Here is a 23,825-nt window from a genome sequence, read left to right as displayed (position 1 = left end):
ATAAAGTGGACTTCAACTCTAAACTGAAACAAACAAGCATATGTATCACGGAATAATATTTCTATGTTGTAACGAGCAAAATTCTATATTGTATTAGCAATAGTGACACCAGTCTCCAACAATTAGTTGCGTTAAGTAAAATCCTTATTGTGCAGTTTTTCTGCCAAACAAGCCACAGAGATTGCTAGTCCGATACTTACTATAGGAAATGTTAAGAGGAAAGATACCATCTTCCCTCATCTTAGTAAACATCACAGTTGAATAGCAGGATGTGGGCTAGCAAACGCAAGTTTAAGTTAATCTGTCATTAGAGGAGACTAGGTCAGATAGCAATCGCTAGTGTCCTCTCCCCAGGGTCTCCACATGCATATGTGTTCACCCATCCCCTCCACGCGCATGAGATAATGATCGCCCTGATAGCTTGTCCTCAGAAGGGCAAGACAGTATTAAATGGACTTAGGCGAAAATGGCCACTGGAATAGAGAAGGTTGCTTGAAAGTTAGGACAAGTATCGAGACACACTGACTGAAATAGTATAAAAAGCATCCCTTTTAGGAAACAGTATCCTGTACTAGGGAAATTTCTGCCTGTCGCTGATGGTGTCGCTTCTGTCAATCTTAGGTAAAAGTAAGTTTTACTATACTTCTATAGTATATATAGTTTAATATATTAGATTATCTCCATTCAGTTACTTGTAGACTTAGAACGTAGAACTTAGCTCTTACGACTTAGTAACTTTTGGTCATTATGTTATATGTGCATTACTGGACGTATATATCCGTACTTACGGAACCTTGTGTGAATTAGACTCAAAATTATCTTGACTGTCAGAAGATGTGTGGATGTCATTTTTTTATTTTAATCTTCCCACACGAACAATAAAACACGCTACAATCTGTGTGACAACTTTAACCAGGAGGTCCCGTGTTCGATACTCGGTCCCACGAGTGACAATGAAAAAAATATGTGTTACAAGTTGGTAAAGAAAAGCGACCACAAGGGGAATCGAACATAGGATTTTAGCTTATAAAGCTGACCTTCAGCCGACATGGCCACAAACCACGGTAAGGAAACCAAGCTATTCAGGTAACTTCTCCATAAGATTGCATCTTTTACTGTCCAAATCGAAACTTCTGATGTCGCTTCTCGCTAATTACATTCATTTGAAAGCAATACGCTTCATCAGATAGTGTTTGTATGCTGTACACATTGCTGACAAAATACGAGCCAAGCTTGTGCATGAACATTTTTGAAGTTGTTCTGATGGAACTATAGTGTTTCCAACCCTAAATGATAATCGTGATCTAGCTTCCGTCGACATAGCTGATTCTGGTATGTGTCGAAGAATCTTATTAACCAACTCACGTATATTACATTATTTTTGAACTATTTGTATGAAAAAGAAGATTTAATATTCTGGAATCTACGGAGACATTCATTTTTTTATGAGAGTCAACATTCAATTTATGTGATCCATTACGAAACCAACGTGCACTTGTAAAAAAGCCTGAAGATTTTTATTTCTAAAAACAATTATTTTACTGTTAAAGTTAAATGAGAGGAAAACCAATGATATATTTTCAATAGCCTGGATGACTGATACGTGTGTGTGTGCGTGTGTGTGTGTGTGTGTGTGTGGGGGGGGGGGGTACATACACTCACGTGCCTCCCTGACTGTGATATAAACTCTTCTTGCTTTCGGATTTCTATTATTTTCTCATCGCCAACTTTGCGACTCTGTTTACCAAAGTAGATGGGGAAGGAGTTTATATCTTTTTCAAGCCTTCTTCCGGTCTTGAGTAACAACAATTCCGAAAGAAAAAATAAGTTTTTATCTTTTATCATTTTCAGAACTCTCAAGAGCACTATTTCCGCCTAGCTTATTCTAATTGCGTTATTTTTTCTTTTCATAATTTAGTGTTGCTTCCCTTCCTTTTTCGGCTACTCGCAACGGTGAGGAGACTCAAAATGAACACCCATTCTAAGGCAAAATTCAAACCCGGGACCCTCGCATTCTAACGCATTGTGATAACCATTTCTTCACGAATGTGAAAAATGCTTTTTTTATGTATTTTTCACGAATGTTTCGCATTTACATTACTTTGCTTATAGACGTGGACAGTCCACTTAATTAATATTAACGCTACAATCTTTCCGTTACCGTTTTACTTTGAGTCTGAGACACACACAATTCCCTGCATGTGGTTAAAATGTTTGATATTAAACAACACTGTTGTTTTCCGAACTTGGGCTGACTGCCAGACACGATCGCCTATCAAATTGGACTTCAACTCAATCTAATGTACCACTTTTTCTGAACAGAAGTGTACTATCACCTGCTGGTTTTTCTGACTATTCTGTGTCTCTTCTTTTTCTTTATCAGACGAATTGTTTACTTGTTACCTTGCACTGAAAATGGTGGGACGGGGAACTGTAGAACGGGGGACTGAAATTACCATTGCGTCTTTTTTTGACCGACTCTTAACGAAAGGGCGGAACTGAAAATACCGTGGTTGTAGTTGGTTCAAGAGTGTAAGTGGCAACACTTCTGTGGTGGGTGGATGTGATTTCCACCGCTGCCTCGTAGCATGTAGACTTGGAATTCGCTTCTCTCTGTTGTTTGTTCTCGTGACTTAAATGATTCCGTTACATAGGAAGCACGTTGTTGGTTGACCATCGTAAGTTGTCCATTAACGATCGTATTTTAGCGTTACATACGAGGATACTGTTTTTTTTAAGATAATCCGCACTATCTTTCTTCCCCTTCTTACCGCGAAAGTTTTGGGAGTTGAATATATATCTCATCTTTCATCATTTGCACAGTTCCATATTCTGACAGAACATTCGTTATTACACTGTCGGTCAATTCCATTGGCACGACTATCGTACCAATGGCTATCGTAACTGGCTTAGCAGCACATTTTCACCACTTTCTTCTATATATAGGAACGATCCATTACTTCGCTGCAGTACCAGTAGTGTGTTTTGTGGTACAACCAGTGCCGGAAAGTATGAACCCCCCTCTGGCAGATTTGTCTACACTTAAAACTTGCTCAACATGCCCATATGAGCTTTTTGCTCAAGTGTGGAACCCCGTCTAATCCAAGATTTTTGTAAAAATACCCTCGGGAATTTCCTGAGAAAGTATGACCCCCCTCAGATTGATTTGCCTACACTTATAAAAGGCACTTCTGTGAGATTGTTGTCCATAAACCTGTCAAAAATATGCCCCTCTTGATATTTTTTTTGGCCACACCTAAAACTACGCCAAACGTATTAACACACACACACCCACACCCACCCACACCCACACATATTTACTTCCGGTTTAAGTTCAATTGGGCACCAGCCTCAACTTGTATATCTAGTATCAAGATAATGTAATTTTTCTAGAATTGCTCTGTGACTCTCTCATTTCTTACATCATAAACATATGATATTTCACCTATGAGAATAACACTACATATGGTGTCATCAGGGAGTGTTTCGTGGAATTCACAGATAATTTTAATGTTTGTCCTGTCATTAACCACAACTTGTTTCCTTTTTGAAGTGTTGATGACAAACATGGGTCTCTGTGCTTTGAATTCATCTGGTGTGTAATACATGTCAGTATTGCCAGTAGTGACCCTTTTGTATGCTGTAAATGCTTCATATAATTTAAGGAAATCATCCTTGGACATGTCTAAATTATAATTTTCTCTAGGAAATACCTCATTTCTGCCATTTTTAAGATATATGTTCTTGATGTTGCAGTTATCAAATCTACTTGAATTTTTTTCCTGCACCCACACCCACACATATTTACTTCCGGTCCACTTCCGGTTCACTTCCGGTCCACTTCCGGTCCACTTCCGGTTCACTTCCGGTCCACTTCCGGTTTGCCTACTTCCGGTCCACTTCCGGCCCACTTGTGGCTTATTTCTGAGCACAGCTCTGTTAGAGATAGGGATATTATATAAATTTAAAAATTATTTCATTATTCACAAACAAATCTCATCTAACAATTCCATAACAGTTCCATGCTCAGCTCTGTGTGAGGCAAGCACAGCTCTGTTAGAGATAGGGATATTGAGTATTGAAACATCTAGAAATTATTTTATTCTTCTCAAGCTCAGCTCTGTGTCTGTGTGGGGATTTGTACCTAATAACATCAAAACAACACAGCTCTGTTAGAGACAGAATATTCAATTCCATATCTATAACATCTCTGTGTAATTCCATAACAGTTCCATGCTCAGCTCTGTGTCTATGTTGAGCAAAACAGCACAGCTCTGTTAGAGATAGGTATATTATATAAATTTAAAAATTATTTCATTCTTCACAAACAAATCTCATCTAACAATTCCATAACAGTTCCATGCTCAGCTCTGTGCCTGTGTGAGGCAAGCACAGCTCTGTTAGAGATAGGGATAATAAGTATAAATTTAAAAATTATTTCATTCTTCACAAACAAATCTCATCTAACAATTCCATAACAGTTCCATGCTCAGCTCTGTGTCTGTGTGAGGCAAGCACAGCTCTGTAGGAATATTAAGTATAGATTTAAAAATTATTTCATTCTTCACAACTAGCAGATCTATAACAGTTCCATGCTCAGCTCTGTGTCTGTGTGGGATTTGTACAGCAACATAGCTTTGTTAGAGACAGAGTAGATGGGTATAAATATTATTTCATTCAATTCTTTACATTTATATCCATAACATCTCTGTGTCTGTGTGTCAGTACAGCACAGCTCTGTTAGATATTGAGTATAGATCTATTGGAAATTATTTCATTCTTCACAAACAAATCTCATCTAACAATTCCATGCTCAGCTCTGTGTCTGTGTGGGGATTTGTACCTAATAACATCAGTACAGCACAGCTCTGTTAGAGCTATAACGTCTCTGTGTAATTCCATAACAGTTCCATGCTCAGCTCTGTGTCTGTGTGGGATTTGTACAGCAACATAGCTTTGTTAGAGACAGAGTAGATGGGTATAAATATTATTTCATTCAATTCTTCACCTCTATATCCATAACAGCTCTGTTAGAGATAGGGATATTAAGTATAAATTTAAAAATTCACAAACAAATCTCATCTAACAATTCCATAACAGTTCCATGCTCAGCTCTGTGTCTGTGTGAGGCAAGCACAGCTCTGTAGGAATATTAAGTATAGATTTTAAAATTATTTCATTCTTCACAAACAAATCTCATCTAACAATTCCATAACAGTTCCATGCTCAGCTCTGTGTCTGTGTGGGGATTTAGCTTTGTTAGAGACAGAGTAGATGGGTATAAATATTATTTCATTCAATTCTTCACATTTTATAACAGCTCTATTCTTCACATGTAACAATTCCCATAACAGTTTCATGCTCAGCAAGGCTCTGTTAAGTATCTTAATATTTTATTCCTTCATAACAGTTCCTGTGTCTGTGTGGGGATTTCCACCTAATAACATCAAAACAACACAGCTCTGTTAGAGACAGAATATTCAATTCCATATCTATAACATCTCTGTGTAATTCCATAACAGTTCCATGCTCAGCTCTGTGTCTATGTAGAGCATTTAAAAATTATTTCATTCTTCACAAACAAATCTTATCTAACAATTCCATAACAGTTCCATGCTCAGCTCTGTGTCTGTGTGAGGCAAGCACAGCTCTGTTAGAGATAGGGATATTAAGTATAAATTTAAAAATTATTTCATTCTTCACAAACAAATCTCATCTAACAATTCCATAACAGTTCCATGCTCAGCTCTGTGTCTGTGTGGGATTTGTACAGCAACATAGCTTTGTTAGAGATTCATTCAATTCTTCACCTCCATATCCATAACAGCTCTGTGTTTATAATAGATAGGAATATTGAGTGCATCTAACAATTCCTGCCCATAACAGTTCCATGTTGTAGAAATATCAGCAAGGCTCTGTGTCTGTGAGATTTGAAACCTTGTTCCCAATCAGTTCCAAGCTGTACAGCTCTGTGTCTGTGAGATTTGAAACCTGTTCCTGTACAGCTCTGTGAGAATTTTCATAGTGCCTAATAATATCAGCACAGCTCAGTTAGGATCGCATCTAACAAATATCAAGGATTTGTACCTAATTACAGTAGCACAGGGATAGGGATAAAAAGTATAGACTATTGATATAGAAATTATTTTATTCTTCAATCTTATTCATAGCAGTTCTATGCTCCTATGTGTCTGAGCAACATCAGTACAGCACAGCTCTGTTAATTAATATCTATTGGAACATATGTCTGTGCGGGGATTTGTACCTAAGTATAGCTATTATTGAGTATACAATTATTATATCTAGATCCATTTTCTGTGTCTGTGCAGGGATTTGTACTTAATAACATCAGTACAGCATTGCTCTGTTAGAGTATAGATTTATATTATTATTGAAACATCTCTTCACAAACAATCTCATCTAACAATTCTATAACAGTTCCGCTCAGCTCTGTGTCTGTGCGGGGATAAACATCAGTACAGCACAGCTCTGTTGCTCATCTTTTCAGCTCTGTGTCTGTGCAGGGATTTGTACCTAATAACATCAGTACAGCACAGCTCTGTTAGAGTATAGATTTAATTATATTATTATTGAAACATCTAGAAATTATTCTTCAGACAAATATCATCTAACAATTCCATAACAATTCCATGCTCAGCTCTGTGTCTGTGCGGGGATTTGTACCTAATAACATCAGTACAGCACAGCTCTGTTAGAGACATTTAATTCTTCACATTTATATCCATAACAGCTCTGTGTCTGTGTGAGGCAAGCACAGCTCTGTTAGAGATAGGGATATTGAGTATTGAAACATCTAGAAATTATTTCATTCTTCACAAACAAATCTCATCTAACAATTCCATGCTCAGCTCTGTGTCTGTGTGGGGATTTGTACCTAATAACATCAAAACAACACAGCTCTGTTAGAGACAGAATATTCAATTCTTCACAATTCCATAACAGTTCCATGCTCAGCTCTGTGTCTATTTAGAGCAAAATAGCACAGCTCTGTTAGAGATAGGGATATTAAGTATAAATTTAAAAATTATTTCATTCTTTACAAACAAATCTCTTCTAACAATTCCATAACAGTTCCATGCTTAGCTCTGTGTCTGTGTGAGGCAAGCACAGCTCTGTTAAAGATCTTCACAAACAAATCTCATCTAACAATTCCATAACAGTTCCATGCTCAGCTCTGTGTCTGTGTGGGGATTTGTACCTTATAACATCAAAACAACACAGCTCTGTTAGAGACAGAATATTCAATTCTTCACATCCATATCCATAACATCTCTGTGTAATTCCATAACAGTTCCATGCTCAGCTCTGAGTCTGTGTGAGGCAAGCACAGCTGTGTTAAATATCTTCACAAACAAATCTCATCTATCAATTCCATAACATTTCCATGCTCAGCTCTGTGTCTGTGTGGGGATTTGTACCTAATAACATCAAAACAACACAGCTCTGTTAGAGACAGACTATTCAATTCTTCACATCCATATCCATAACATCTCAGTGTAATTCCATAACAGTTCCATGCTCAGCTCTGTGTCTAAGTAGAGCAAAACTGTTAGAGATAGGGATATTAAGTATAAATTTAAAAATTATTTCATTCTTCACAAAAAAAACTCATCTAACAGTTCCATAACAGTTCCATGCTCAGCTCTGTGTCTGTGTGAGGCAAGCACAGCTCTGTTACATGATAGGAATATTAAGTATAGATTTAAATTTCATTCTTCACAAACAAATCTCATCTAACAATTCCATAACAGTTCCATGCTCAGCTCTGTGTGAGGCAAGCACAGCTCTGTTAAATATAGGAACATTAAGTATAGATTTAAATTTCATTCTTCACAAACAAATCTCATCTAACAATTCCATAACAGTTCCATGCTCAGCTCTGTGTCTGTGTGGGTTTTGTACAGCAACATAGCTTTGTTAGAGACAGAGTAGATGGGTATAAATATTATTTCATTCAATTCTTCACCTCCATATCCATAACAGCTCTGTGAAATTTATACTTCACATCTAACAATTCCCTTAACAGTTTCATGCTCAGCAAGGCTCTGTGTCTGTGTAGATAGGGATATTAATATTTCATTCCTTCATAACAGTTCCTGTGTCTGTATGGCATTTGTACAGAATACAGCTCTGAGATAGGGACTAACAGTTAGGGTATAATTAATTCTTCACATCTATTGAGTGTCTAGATGTTATTTTATCCCTATGCCATGACAGTTTCAACTCTGTATTTTTATGGAATTTAAAACTTGTCTGAAAAGTGGCAATCAATGCCTATTGTTTCTATATAAACGTTTCAACATATGTTCACATGTTCACACAGAGCTGAGCATGGAAGTGTTATGGAATTGTTAGATGAGATTTGATTGTGAAGAATAAAATTTAAATCTATACTTAATATTCCTATCATGTAACAGAGCTGTGCTTGCCTCACACAGACACAGAGCTGAGCATGGAACTGTTATGGAACTGTTAGATGAGATTTGTTTGTGAAGAATGAAATAATTTTTAAATTTATACTTAATATCCCTATCTCTAACAGTTTTGCTCTACATAGACACAGAGCTGAGCTTGGAACTGTTATGGAATTACACTGAGATGTTATGGATATGGATGTGAAGAATTGAATATTCTGTCTCTAACAGAGATGTGTTGTTTTGATGTTATTAGGTACAAATCCCCACACAGACACAGAGCTGAGCATGGAACTGTTATGGAATTGATAGATGAGATTTGTTTGTGAAGATCTTTAACAGAGCTGTACTTGCCTCACACAGACACAGAGCTGAGCATGGAACTGTTATGGAATTACACAGAGATGTTATGGATATGGGTGTGAAGAATTGAATATTCTGTCTCTAACAGAGCTGTGTTGTTTTGATGTTATAAGGTACAAATCCCCACACAGACACAAAGCTGAGCATGGAACTGTTATGGAATTGTTAGATGAGATTTGTTTGTGAAGATCTTTAACAGAGCTGTGCTTGCCTCACACAGACACAGAGCTGAGCATGGAACTGTTATGGAATTGTTAGATGAGATTTGTTTGTAAAGAATGAAATAATTTTTAAATTTATACTTAATATCCCTATCTCTAACAGAGCTGTGCTATTTTGCTCTAAATAGACACAGAGCTGAGCATGGAACTGTTATGGAATTGTGAAGAATTGAATATTCTGTCTCGAACAGAGCTGTGTTGTTTTGATGTTATTAGGTACAAATCCCCACACAGACACAGAGCTGAGCATGGAATTGTTAGATGAGATTTGTTTGTGAAGAATGAAATAATTTCTAGATGTTTCAATACTCAATATCCCTATCTCTAACAGAGCTGTGCTTGCCTCACACAGACACAGAGCTGTTATGGATATAAATGTGAAGAATTAAATGTCTCTAACAGAGCTGTGCTGTACTGATGTTATTAGGTACAAATCCCCGCACAGACACAGAGCTGAGCATGGAATTGTTATGGAATTGTTAGATGATATTTGTTTGAAGAATAATTTCTAGATGTTTCAATAATTAAATCTATACTCAATATCCCTATCTCTAACAGAGCTGTGCTGTACTGATGTTATTAGGTACAAATCCCCGCACAGACACAGAGCTGAGCATGGAATTGTTATGGAATTGTTAGGAAGAATAATTTCTAGATGTTTCAATAATAATATAATTAAATCTATACTCTAACAGAGCTGTGCTGTACTGATGTTATTAGGTACAAATCCCTGCACAGACACAGAGCTGAAAAGATGAGCAACAGAGCTGAGCATAGAATTGTTATGGAATTGTTAGATGATATTTGTTTGAAGAATAATTTCTAGATGTTTCAATAATAATATAATTAAATCTATACTCTAACAGAGCTGTGCTGTACTGATGTTATTAGGTACAAATCCCTGCACAGACACAGAGCTGAAAAGATGAGCAACAGAGCTGTGCTGTACTGATGTTTATCCCCGCACAGACACAGAGCTGAGCGGAACTGTTATAGAATTGTTAGATGAGATTGTTTGTGAAGAGATGTTTCAATAATAATATAAATCTATACTCTAACAGAGCAATGCTGTACTGATGTTATTAAGTACAAATCCCTGCACAGACACAGAAAATGGTTCTAGATATAATAATTCTATACTCAATAATAGCTATACTTAGGTACAAATCCCCGCACAGACATATGTTCCAATAGATATTAATTAACAGAGCTGTGCTGTACTGATGTTGCTCAGACACATAGGAGCATAGAACTGCTATGAATAAGATTGAAGAATAAAATAATTTCTATATCAATAGTCTGTACTTTTTATCCCTATCCCTGTGCTACTGTAATTAGGTACAAATCCTTGATATTTGTTAGATGCGATCCTAACTGAGCTGTGCTGATATTATTAGGCACTATGAAAATTCTCACAGAGCTGTACAGGAACAGGTTTCAAATCTCACAGACACAGAGCTGTACAGCTTGGAACTGATTGGGAACAAGGTTTCAAATCTCACAGACACAGAGCCTTGCTGATATTTCTACAACATGGAACTGTTATGGGCAGGAATTGTTAGATGCACTCAATATTCCTATCTATTATAAACATAGAGCTGTTATGGATATGGAGGTGAAGAATTGAATGAATCTCTAACAAAGCTATGTTGCTGTACAAATCCCACACAGACACAGAGCTGAGCATGGAACTGTTATGGAATTGTTAGATGAGATTTGTTTGTGAAGAATGAAATAATTTTTAAATTTATACTTAATATCCCTATCTCTAACAGAGCTGTGCTTGCCTCACACAGACACAGAGCTGAGCATGGAACTGTTATGGAATTGTTAGATGAGATTTGTTTGTGAAGAATGAAATAATTTTTAAATGCTCTACATAGACACAGAGCTGAGCATGGAACTGTTATGGAATTACACAGAGATGTTATAGATATGGAATTGAATATTCTGTCTCTAACAGAGCTGTGTTGTTTTGATGTTATTAGGTGCAAATCCCCACACAGACACAGGAACTGTTATGAAGGAATGAAATATTAAGATACTTAACAGAGCCTTGCTGAGCATGAAACTGTTATGGGAATTGTTAGATGTGAAGAATAGAGCTGTTATAAAATGTGAAGAATTGAATGAAATAATATTTATACCCATCTACTCTGTCTCTAACAAAGCTAAATCCAGACACAGACACAGAGCTGAGCATGGAACCGTTATGGAATTCTTAGATGAGATTTGTTTGTGAAGAATGAAATAATTTTAAAATCTATACTTAATATTCCTGTGCTTGCCTCACACAGACACAGAGCTGAGCATGGAACTGTTATGGAATTGTTAGATGAGATTTGTTTGTGAATTTTTAAATTTATACTTAATATCCCTATCTCTAACAGAGCTGTTATGGATATAGAGGTGAAGAATTGAATGAAATAATATTTATACCCATCTACTCTGTCTCTAACAAAGCTATGTTGCTGTACAAATCCCACACAGACACAGAGCTGAGCATGGAACTGTTATGGAATTACACAGAGATGTTATAGCTCTAACAGAGCTGTGCTGTACTGATGTTATTAGGTACAAATCCCCACACAGACACAGAGCTGAGCATGGAATTGTTAGATGAGATTTGTTTGTGAAGAATGAAATAATTTCCAATAGATCTATACTCAATATCTAACAGAGCTGTGCTGTACTGACACACAGACACAGAGATGTTATGGATATAAATGTGAAGAATTGAATGAAATAATATTTGTACCCATCTACTCTGTCTCTAACAAAGCTATGTTGCTGTACAAATCCCACACAGACACAGAGCTGAGCATGGAACTGTTATAGATCTGCTAGTTGTGAAGAATGAAATAATTTTTAAATCTATACTTAATATTCCTACAGAGCTGTGCTTGCCTCACACAGACACAGAGCTGAGCATGGAACTGTTATGGAATTGTTAGATGAGATTTGTTTGTGAAGAATGAAATAATTTTTAAATTTATACTTATTATCCCTATCTCTAACAGAGCTGTGCTTGCCTCACACAGGCACAGAGCTGAGCATGGAACTGTTATGGAATTGTTAGATGAGATTTGTTTGTGAAGAATGAAATAATTTTTAAATTTATATAATATACCTATCTCTAACAGAGCTGTGCTGTTTTGCTCAACATAGACACAGAGCTGAGCATGGAACTGTTATGGAATTACACAGAGATGTTATAGATATGGAATTGACTATTCTGTCTCTAACAGAGCTGTGTTGTTTTGATGTTATTAGGTACAAATCCCCACACAGACACAGAGCTGAGCTTAAGAAGAATAAAATAATTTCTAGATGTTTCAATACTCAATATCCCTATCTCTAACAGAGCTGTGCTTGCCTCACACAGAGCTGAGCATGGAACTGTTATGGAATTGTTAGATGAGATTTGTTTGTGAATAATGAAATAATTTTTAAATTTATATAATATCCCTATCTCTAACAGAGCTGTGCTCAGAAATAAGCCACAAGTGGGCCGGAAGTGGACCGGAAGTAGGCAAACCGGAAGTGGACCGGAAGTGAACCGGAAGTGGACCGGAAGTGGACCGGAAGTAAATATGTGTGGGTGTGGGTGCAGGAAAAAAATTCAAGTAGATTTGATAACTGCAACATCAAGAACATATATCTTAAAAATGGCAGAAATGAGGTATTTCCTAGAGAAAATTATAATTTAGACATGTCCAAGGATGATTTCCTTAAATTATATGAAGCATTTACAGCATACAAAAGGGTCACTACTGGCAATACTGACATGTATTACACACCAGATGAATTCAAAGCACAGAGACCCATGTTTGTCATCAACACTTCAAAAAGGAAACAAGTTGTGGTTAATGACAGGACAAACATTAAAATTATCTGTGAATTCCACGAAACACTCCCTGATGACACCATATGTAGTGTTATTCTCATAGGTGAAATATCATATGTTTATGATGTAAGAAATGAGAGAGTCACAGAGCAATTCTAGAAAAATTACATTATCTTGATACTAGATATACAAGTTGAGGCTGGAGCCCAATTGAACTTAAACCGGAAGTAAATATGTGTGGGTGTGGGTGGGTGTGGGTGTGTGTGTGTTAATACGTTTGGCGTAGTTTTAGGTGTGGCCAAAAAAATATCAAGAGGGGCATATTTTTGACAGGTTTATGGACAACAATCTCACAGAAGTGCCTTTTATAAGTGTATGCAAATCAATCTGAGGGGGGTCATACTTTCTCAGGAAATTCCCGAGGGCATTTTTACAAAAATCTTGGATTAGACGGGGTTCCACACTTGAGCAAAAAGCTCATATGGGCATCTTGAGCAAGTTTTAAGTGTAGACAAATCTGCCAGAGGGGGGTTCATACTTTCCGGCACTGGTTGTACCACAAAACACACTACTAGTACCTCTTCGCAAAATTTGTCGCTATTTACTTTAACATAGATTTGGCGTCGTACATAGTACACTTCGATAATAAAAACTTCTTCAAATTGCATCTGAACAACGTCTCTTAGCCATTCATGAGTAGCTAGTGTCGTCGGACGCTGATGTAGTCTTTCTAATGACAACTGTAAAGTGTTCAACCTTTCCACTACAATTACACGAAAACTATCGCACTCAAAATGTTTTTCTAGGTATTTGGCTGTGGTGTGCACTTGACCTGATGTGGAAGTGTACCCAGTCTGAAAGCCTGCATCGTTAAACGGAGTTCTCTCAGACAAGTCTGACCAATACCAAAACTCAGCACTCACTACGTTCAGACAGCTGGGACAGCTCTTTAAAACTTTCCCACTATATTACACGATCAAACGAAGTTGAAATAATGTCTTAAGAGTTGTCAGTAATCTAGCAAACTTCTTTAATATACCTGCTGTTTTCACAAGTTTATTTCTACAACCTGTAATAGACTTGTGGTCTTCAACTAATAACTAGACTCCTGTGGTAACGTATTTTTATCTAACGTGATAAATCTCATGTATTGTAAATGCGAAGTGGCATTCTTCTATGTTGCAAATAATTTATCATACAAACGTTAGTTACAGATTTGGCCACAGCTACCGAGAATTTACTTTCTGAACATTTAGTACATACATACACATACACAAATATATATATTCTCCTCAGTGGCTGACTAAGGTGATAAGTAGGGCTCGGAAGTTGAAGACCTTAAAAAAGCCAAATAAGACCTATAAAAAGACCTAAAAAGAGAAAAAGGGACGTATACATGTGATCGAAATTAATTAATAACTTCAGTTTTAATTACATATTTAATTAACATAAAATACAAAATTCTGGTGGTATGGAACACACAGTGCGAAAAACTGAAAGCTTCAAAACAAGATAAAGTTACCACTTACAGCACGACCTTCCAGACAAGTTACGGTTAAAGGACCTTGTACCGTATATGCTTCAGTCGTCCAAAAATATATTTATCTATTTATTTACTACAGAAAGGATGTTTAAGAGGTGATGAACTGATGATGATTCGAATTGAGAATGGGCAGTAAAAACGTAGTCGAAAGAAGGTCAAGTTGCAAAGAAAAGCCGTTAAGACCTAAAAAAGGATAAAAAAGACCAATAAGCCAAAAACGCCGAAAAAGGCAAAAAAGGACAAATAAAACCCACCTTTTTCTGGTCTACAATGACCCAAAATTAACACATATTATGTTCGCCCTCGTCTTCAGACACTAGAAAAAAAGGATTTTTCCTCAACTTTCGAGGCCTAGTGATGAACTTTGTGCTCTGATTGCGGAACAGCATTGGTTCGAGTACGCCAGGGATCTGGATTTCCCACCTGTGTATAAGGTCGGTGGCAATCCACCATCGTGATGAAATTGGGGAGCTACGAGTGAGTAGTTTAATCCGGTCTACGAAATCTTCTATATAGTCTTATGTTTGTTTGATTTGGTGTTTTAAGTCCACTTTATGCACAGTAAAGCTAATCGAGACTGTACCTACAGTTGAAAGTGGGATCCGAACCACTTGTGCCACCACCGGGTATCGAACCAGGGACCCCTTGATTATAAAGTCTTATGGTTCTAAGTGCTGACCCCATGTCAACACCATTACCAGTTGAAGATCTCCATATCTCTAGGTACAATTGTGGAAGAGAAAATGGCAGTCGAGAGATAGGTGAAGCCCCGTATATTATATATATGCCCTTAATGAAGCTTCTGCAGCTAAAATATATATTGAAAATATTGATTTTCATATTTTGTTTTCATGAGAAAACTGAAAGTATACCACTTAGAATTACATTAATTGTTATATGATGAGGTACAATATTATATTTTATGAGGTTATGCATATTATAAAACTTGGAAAAACTTAACCGAGAGATCTATTTATTTAGAGGGATTCAGCTAATATTACCTATAGAGATGTAGCCTTGTATTAGTATTGATTTTCAATTGTTTATTCTTATATTTTAAGAATATAAATATAGTAACGACGATAGAAGAACCTGTGTTAAAGTGATAACAAATACTCAGAAACTTTAATATTTACTTACGCATCATGTAAATATTGAGCAGGAGCGGCACCATGGATTTTGCGAAAAGGTGCCTGCTTACATCTACCAATCATTTTCAAAACCTATTTTAAAACGAAAACACTATTGAAACTTGGTACACATCACGTTATGTAGTCATATTAAGAAAAATTCAATTTTCTGAACAAGGCAGAAATTTGTTTTATAATAAAACATAAACTAAACGTAACGTTTCAACCTTCTAGCAAAGGTCTTCTTCAGACTCTGTATCAAGTACAAATAAAACAAGGTACAAAACAGGAAGATATATATACAAAAACTCATTTCCCTCCAGACACAAGATTATTAGAAAGTTCTTTCTGTAACATTCCACCAGGTGGCCTTCCATTGTGAACTGTACTTTCACCTGACAGGCGATTTAGCTAAACATTCCCTTTCATCTGGAAAGTGGTTGGACTCTTTATCACATTCTCTTTCCCCTTTCTTTCTTTCTTCATTCCTCTTCTTTCTTGTTTCCTTTTTTCTCTTGTCCTTTTCACTCTTTCTAACGCCTTCTTCCATTCTTGGTTTATCTTGAGTACCACACTCTATTTCATTGTGTATTCTTCGCATCTGCTTAGCCTCATCCCAATCTATGTCATGTCCAGTTCTCTTGTGTGTTTAAATATCGCATTCCTCTCTCTCTTACGTCATACATCACCCCTACTTTATTTCAACCTGTCTTTCAGCTTCTTTTTCGTTTCTCCTATGTACATACTCTGACATCCTTTACACTTCACTTCGTAGATAATCCCCTCCTCTTCCTCTTCTCTGTTTTCAAATTTCTTGTTTGCATTCTTCGCTGTTTTTAAGATGCTTCGCCCTCCTTTCTTGAAAGTTTTAATGCCATATTTCCTAAGCACTTTGCATATATTTTCTGTGGTCTTCCCCATACTCCTTCTTCCAAACCACAGATCCTTTTTGTTCTCTTCCTCTTCTCGCTCGGCACTTTATTTCCTTATTCTGTTTATGTCCAGTATAACCTCCTTCTCGTAGCCATTCATTTCCAGGTGTTTATATTGGATATTTATTTTGCCTTCTTTATCACATTACTCCGTGCATATTTTCTTGATTCTGTTCTCCATATTTTTTATGAATTCTTTTTGTCACCTCAGTTACATCACTTCTTTGTGGTTGATTGATTGATTGATTGATTATTTTATTTTACTTCGCGTTTTGTGCCTCTTGGCTAATTTGCGAAGATGGGGATGAGTGATGAAATGATGAAATTGATGAATGGACATTCACAAACAACCAAGCCCGACCGGGATTCGAACCCGGGACCCTTAGCGTCGCAGCGCGATGTGCTAACCACTCGGCCACAGGGTTGGGCACTTCTTTCTGGCAAAACACCCCTGCGACACACTTGTTCTGATGGCAAGCGGTTTCAATTTCTTGTCATCTCTTCCATTTCATCAATATATCTAGGTAGCTTATCTTGTCTTCTTCTTCTATTTCGAGCTCCAACAGTATCCCTCTTTCTTCATCTTGTATTTCTTTGGCAAATATGTCGATGATGGTTTCGACGATTCAAAAGTGGTGATTTCGACAATTCAAAAGTGGTGATTTCGACATGAAAAACAAAAATCAACTGGGCCAGCCGAAAAAATCCAAGACGCTGAATTGCAAGCACTGTTGGACGAAGACGATACGAAAACGCAACTACAACTGGGAGAGAAGTTAAATGATGGTCGCCAAACCATATCGGATCGTCTTCATGTCAAAATGGCTTCTGCTGTACTGGAAATTTCAATAAATAAATGGGAAAGATCCAGAAGGCAGGAAATGGGTCCCACGTCATCTGAACGACAGAAAAATGGAAATGCAAAAAACGGTGTGTGAAGTGTTGCTTTCTCGGCATGAAAGATAGTCTTTCTTGCATCGGATAGTGACTGGGGACGAAAAATGGATCTACTTCGAGAACCCAAAACGCAAAATGGCATGGGTTGACCCAGGGCAACCTTCAACATCGACCGCAAAACCGTATCGCTTCGGAAGGAAAACAATGCTGTGCATTTGGTGGGATCAGAAGGGTGTGGTGTACTATGAGCTTCTGAAACCAGATGAAACAGTGATTGCCGTTCGCTACCGTCAACAACTCATCAATTTGAAGCATGCATTGATCGAAAGCGCCAAGATTAGGCGACAAGGCATGGAAAAGTGATTTTGCAGCATGATAACGCCTCATCACACACAGCGAAAGGCGTCAGATACATCATTTCTGCACATGGCTGGGAATTCTCGCCCAACCCACCATGCTCACCAGACTTAGCTCCTTCGGACTACCACTTGTTTTCATAGATGTCTCACTCACTTTCTCAGAAACACTTCAACAATTACGAAGATGTCGAACAATGGCTTGCTGACTGGATCACCTCCAATTGTAAACGATTTTTCTGGAAGGGGATCCACAATTTGACGGACAGATGAGCACAATGTATAGCTAGCGATGGCGCATACTTTGAATAAAGCATTTGTTTCTTTCGGATCAATTAAGAATAATTAACCGGCACACCTGATACGAGAAAGAGCTAACCTGCATCTAATGATTAAAAAGTGGCAAATCATAAAAAGCGATCCTTAACCTGCCGCGATCTTTTGTTTCATCTGACATCAGTTCGCCTATTCCTCTTCCTGCCTTATTTTGCTTTGCTGAGAATAAGTGTGGACATTACGCAGACTAATGTCTTTTGAATCGAATTTTGAGTATAATTTGCATTTTAAGTTTAAGTTCAATATATTTCCAAATAATATCTCCACATTTTGAAATTAACTTCAGGAGTATCGAAGAAATTCCCTTTGTTAAGGTTTGTACCAGACTCATCCTCTCGAAAATGAAGTCCCTGAATGGTAAGAAACCGCGATGCATCCACAACTGACATGTAGTGTCAATTTTCTTGAATCACCTTTGGTCCCGGATTCGATACCCAATGAATGCACTTTAAACTGTAGGTACAGTTCCGATTAGCCTTACTGTGCATAAAGTAAGTAATCAAAAAAGCATATGATTCGGTCAAAAGAGATAAACTATATATTAGTCGAGTTTGGAATACCTAAGAAGCTTGTTAGTATGATAAAAGTATGCTCCAGTGAAACACAAAGTAAAATTCGTGTGGGTATTAATATGTCTGACAAATTTACAATTCATGATGGGTTAAAACAAGGAGATGCATTATCTCCATTGCTCTTTAATTTTGCCTTAGAATATGCTGTTAGGAAGGTAAAAGAAACTAAAGAAGGACTAAAATTAAATGGTGTGACTCAGTTGTTAGCATATGCAGATGATGTAGACTTACTGGGGGATGATGTGAATACAATTAAGAATAATGCTAAAATATTTTTCAAAACTGCTAAAGAGATAGGTTTGGAAGTTAACAAAGAAAAAACTAAATATATGCTTACAGGCCGAAACCAAGTGTTAGGTAATAATCAAAATCTAATTATTGATAACAACTCGTTTGAACCAGTTTCCAAATTCAAATACTTAGGAGTAATATTAACAAATGAAAATTATATTAAAGAGGAAATAAAAAGTAGGCTTAATTCAGGAAATGCATGTTACTTCTCTCTTCATAAACTTTTGTCTTCGCGTTTAATATCTAAGAAACTAAAAGTTAAAATATACAAAACAGTAATTTTGCCTGTATTATTATGTGGATGTGAAACTTGGTCCCTTACATTGAAAGAGGAACATAAATTGAGAGTATTTGAAAATAAGATCCTTAGGAAAATATTTGGACCTAAAAGGGATGAGGAGACAGGTGAGTGGAGAAGGTTACATAATTTAGAACTACATAATTTGTATTCATGTCCAGATATTATTAGAATAATTAAATCAAGAAGACTTAGGTGGGCAGGCCATGTGGCACGAATGGGAGAGGAACGAGGAGTTTACAGGATTCTTGTTGGGAAACCTGATGGTAAGAGACCTTTAGGAAGGCCAAGACGAAGATGGAGGGACAACGTTGAGATGGACCTAAGGGACATCGGTAGGGATGGAAAATAGTATATAGATCTTGCTCAAGATAGGGAAACATGGAAGGCCTGTGTTGCTGCAGCCATGAACCTTCGGGTTTAAGAAGGCTAGAGAGTTAGTTAGTTAGTTAGTGCATAAAGTGGACCTAAACCACTAAATCAACAAACCAACCAAATCAAGTATCACCTTTGAATGTACGAGTATTTTACTAATTAGCGTTGTCACTAAACACCCACGATTAGAATAATTTACCCATACTACAGATGTTGTTTTGTGGTCCTCAGAATGTTCGTGATGTTTAAAAACTACCCACATGTTTTTCCACTTCTTAAAACTCTTATCACCTGCATAACGTAATTAACATTTTCTTTAATTTAACATTAACTGACTTTTATCCTTTATTGGTTGTATAGCAAGAGTTAAAGACAAGTACTTTTTTTTTTCAAAAAAAAAAAAAAATGTTGCATTTCGCTACATGCGCAGTTAATAAGACTTGTAGCGTAAGGCAAATGTATATGCCATTTGCACGCCTTGAACAGGATAACTTGAAGTCATTTCAAATTTGAAATCTTGTGGTTGTTTATAGACACCTGCCAAAAGTTGATTGGTAATTGATACAATGGCTAAGATATGTGTTTATGCATGTTTCATGTTTTCTTTACTTTCAACATCACACGCCCAAAACTACAGAGCTACAGATTTTATGCATTCTTTGTTCCAGTTGTTGCATTTACTTTCCTGGGGGTAGAAAAACATGTTCAGAGGCAACTGAAACTCTCCTAATTGCACCCCTAAATAAAGGAGTCAGGGCATGCATATGTATATCGTACATTAGAGTTGATGTTTTAAGTCCACTTGGTGCACAGGCTGGCTAATCGGTACTGGACCGACAGTTTAAAGTGGAATCCGAACCACTATTTTGATCATATTATCTAGAATGTTGGGAATAATATTGATCATTAAAGAAGAATACAACACATTAATATAACTCCTCTTCATATGTACCTAATGCAGGTATTTTAGAAACTTTAAAGATAAACATTTCCTGTGAATAACTACAAGTATGGTATGTATATTACTGAATATTTATTACATTTTCATTATTATCGAAATGATAACAATATTTCTCATATGTAATATACCTGAAGTTAATGATATTTCCCATTAAAGTTTCCAACCGAATTTTTAAAATATAAAACCTCATTTTTGAACCGAAAATATTACTCGAACGAGTCTAATCACTTCACAAAAAGGACCCGGTTACGGAAGAAGCTGGAAAGAGCTGCCTTCAAGCACACAACACCATCAATCTTCAGCGAATCCGCTGATACGAATCGCAAGGGAATAGGCAAACACAGCTTTACGCTGAAAACGCCGTTATCAAGAGACGCGGTCTGTCAACGGTCTTAACGAAGGAAAGTTCGAATTTCACGAAAATAGCTCGAGAGAATATTTCTTGCCCCAGTTGTTATTAGAAATATATCGTGTAAACAGTTCTTGTCTTTCTCAGTTATAATCCAAACTCATTTTAAATATGACCTTCTGTTTTTACTTTTGGAGATCGTTTCCTCCAAGTTAAAATACCAATCCCATGTATCAATGCTCAAACAAATATTTTTGCTTTTAATATGAGCACATACCAACATCTCAAGCAAGGTATTGAAATATATCAATTACTCTTACATATGGAAACTTTATTATAACTCTTGCGCCTTTTTCTATTAGTACATTCATAAACCTTTTAAAGAGAATGCATTAAATTAGTAAATGTGTTTTGACACATTCTTATTAAAATAAATGATGTATTCCTAACGTTTGAATATTTCCATAATACATATATTTCAGTTATAAACCTGTTTCTATTTTAAAAATATCAAAACAACAATTCATACAAACTTTTTCTTCAATTGTTTGCAGTTATTATTGGTGGAATATTTGGATTCTTTCTTGGAGCAAGTGTATTGAGTGTCTTGGAGATATTTTATCTTCTGTGTTTCAGAAGGATATAACAAATGTATATCAAGATCACACAGAAAATGAAGAAGAAATGGACTCATTGGATAAGGTTCACATATTATAAACAAAGGATTTTAAAATAAAATAGTCAAGTTTCCTCTGTTATGTGACATTAAATGATTTTTTGAGACACACACTCAAACACACACACCATCACACACACACACACATACAAACATATTCCAATAAATGTGAATGTATTAGAAAGGTATATCCTACATTTAAATTTAATAATTTGAATTTTGTCATCTTATTCATATTTACCCGAAGTTCGGTATATATTTTTATTATTTAACTATTACTTACATCACATTATTATATATTTATTACATTAGTTTGGTGGAGGAGGTGTACCAGAGAACTGCATGTTCATAAGAGTGTTGTCTTAGTTAAAATTATTAGCAAAATTTTGTATTACACGTGTACATGTGCCAATGGTTCTCTCAAATATCAAAACCTCGTTTCATTTAATACATACATTTGCACACAGTTGATACAAACACATTATCTACTTATTTTATTTATTTAATATTTATACTGCTGTGAACAGCATGACTACCTTGAAAATAGTTACATAGTTTCCTGTGAAAAATAATAGTAAAAATCCGTAAGCCTTAACTTTTCCATCACTAACAACGCAATATAGTATAAACATTTCCTAAAAGTGTGTGTATGCATATGTAGAGGAAAGAATTATTGCATGATTACTTAACAATCGTGTGAAGAATATGTAAAAATGTAACTTTTTCCACCTTATATACAGTAAGAATATTTTTCAACCATGAGTAAATGGAAATATGATTTTTACGATTAATAGTATGTATAGTATATAATATATTGTATGTGCACATTGCGTTTTCTTAATAATTGTGAGGGATATAGGACCTAAGGAATATAACAGCAAATTTAACAAATTTGTTTGGTCAGTACTGTTACTGAAATGTGAGGAAATCATATATCTGAAAACGTAAAGTGTATTCATAATGTGAGTTAACATAAGACGCTGATGTGTTCCAAGAGAAAATAATGTGTGCTGCTATAATCATATTAATAAAAGGTTACATATATTGCATCTATTGTCAAAAGATTTATTCAATATGACATTAAATAAATTTATTGACACAAACACACAAACACACAAACACACAAACGTAAAAAAAACGTTTACGCACTCACATACTCACCGGACGAATTTGAATGTATGCAATTTGGTAAAATATTCTAAATTTCATTTCTGGTATTTTTGTGAATCTTTTGTAAGATTTCGGAAGATATTTAATTTTATAACTTTTACATTTATTACATTATTTATATCTATTACATTCGTTTTGTGCAGGATGTATCAGACAATTACATTTCGATAAGAGTATTGTAATTAAAATTTTCAACAAGATTTGTGTATAACACCCTCAAATAACCATAAACTTGAAAACAGTTGAGGTAATTACATACTTCATCTGTGGAAAATTATTGTAAAAATTATTAAAGTTTTAACTTTTCCTTCAGTTACAATTCAATGTATTATAAACATTTCGGCTTTCCCGATGGCGCAGTGGTCGTGTCGTTGCCTTGTAATCAAATGGTCCCGGGTTCGATACCCTGTTTGAGTTACATGGTAGATCAGATCCCTCTTTAAATTGTAGGTCCAACCCCGATTAGCCTTACTGTGAATAAAGTAGACTCAAAACACCAAATTAATCAATCTAATCTTATTAACATTTCCTAAAATTGTGTGAATGCATAAGTAGTGAATAGAATCATTGCATAATCATTAAACAGTCATTTGAAAAGTGTTTTAACGTTGCACTAAAAATAATTTTGAATCATAATTAAATAGAAATATATACATTTTTTCTGATTACAGCTAAGTATAGTATACATGCATATTGAATTTGCTTAATAATTTTGATGAATATAGGGCATAAGGAATACAACAGCATTTTTAACAAATTTGTTACGGCAGTGTTGTAACTGAAATGTGAGGAAACCTTATGTGTAGAAATATATGAAGTGTGTTCAAAATATGTGTTAATGGTTGAGTTGGTGTTTTAAGTCCACTTTATGCACAGTAAGGCTAATCGGGACTGGACCTACAGTTTAAAGTGGGATCCGAACCACTTGTGCCTCCACCGGGTATCGAACCCGGGACCCCTTGATTACAAGGCGACGACGAATATGTGTTAATGTTCGAAGTTGATGTATTGTATTAGCGGATAATGTGTTCTGCCTTAGACATTTTGAAAAAAATATATATATTACGACTGTT

At 36.0% G+C, this 23,825-nt stretch overlaps 1 protein-coding gene across 1 annotated transcript in view; it reads left to right on the top strand.

The window, feature by feature from the left end:
• Positions 1–21,688, top strand: part of LOC145980571 (uncharacterized) — a 77,790-nt gene extending 56,102 nt beyond the window's left edge. The window contains exon 4 of the mRNA XM_083113604.1: positions 21,461–21,688. Coding sequence (XP_082969730.1) covers positions 21,461–21,552 — 92 coding nt within the window. The 3' untranslated portion in view covers positions 21,553–21,688. The remainder of the gene's footprint in view (positions 1–21,460) is intronic.
• Positions 21,689–23,825: the final 2,137 nt, after the last annotated feature.

Source organism: Lepisma saccharinum, chromosome 28, assembly GCF_977018435.1.
Source record: "Lepisma saccharinum chromosome 28, izLepSacc3.1, whole genome shotgun sequence".
Taxonomy (NCBI): Eukaryota; Metazoa; Arthropoda; class Insecta; order Zygentoma; family Lepismatidae; genus Lepisma; species Lepisma saccharinum.
This window is presented reverse-complemented; position numbering and strand designations above follow the sequence as displayed.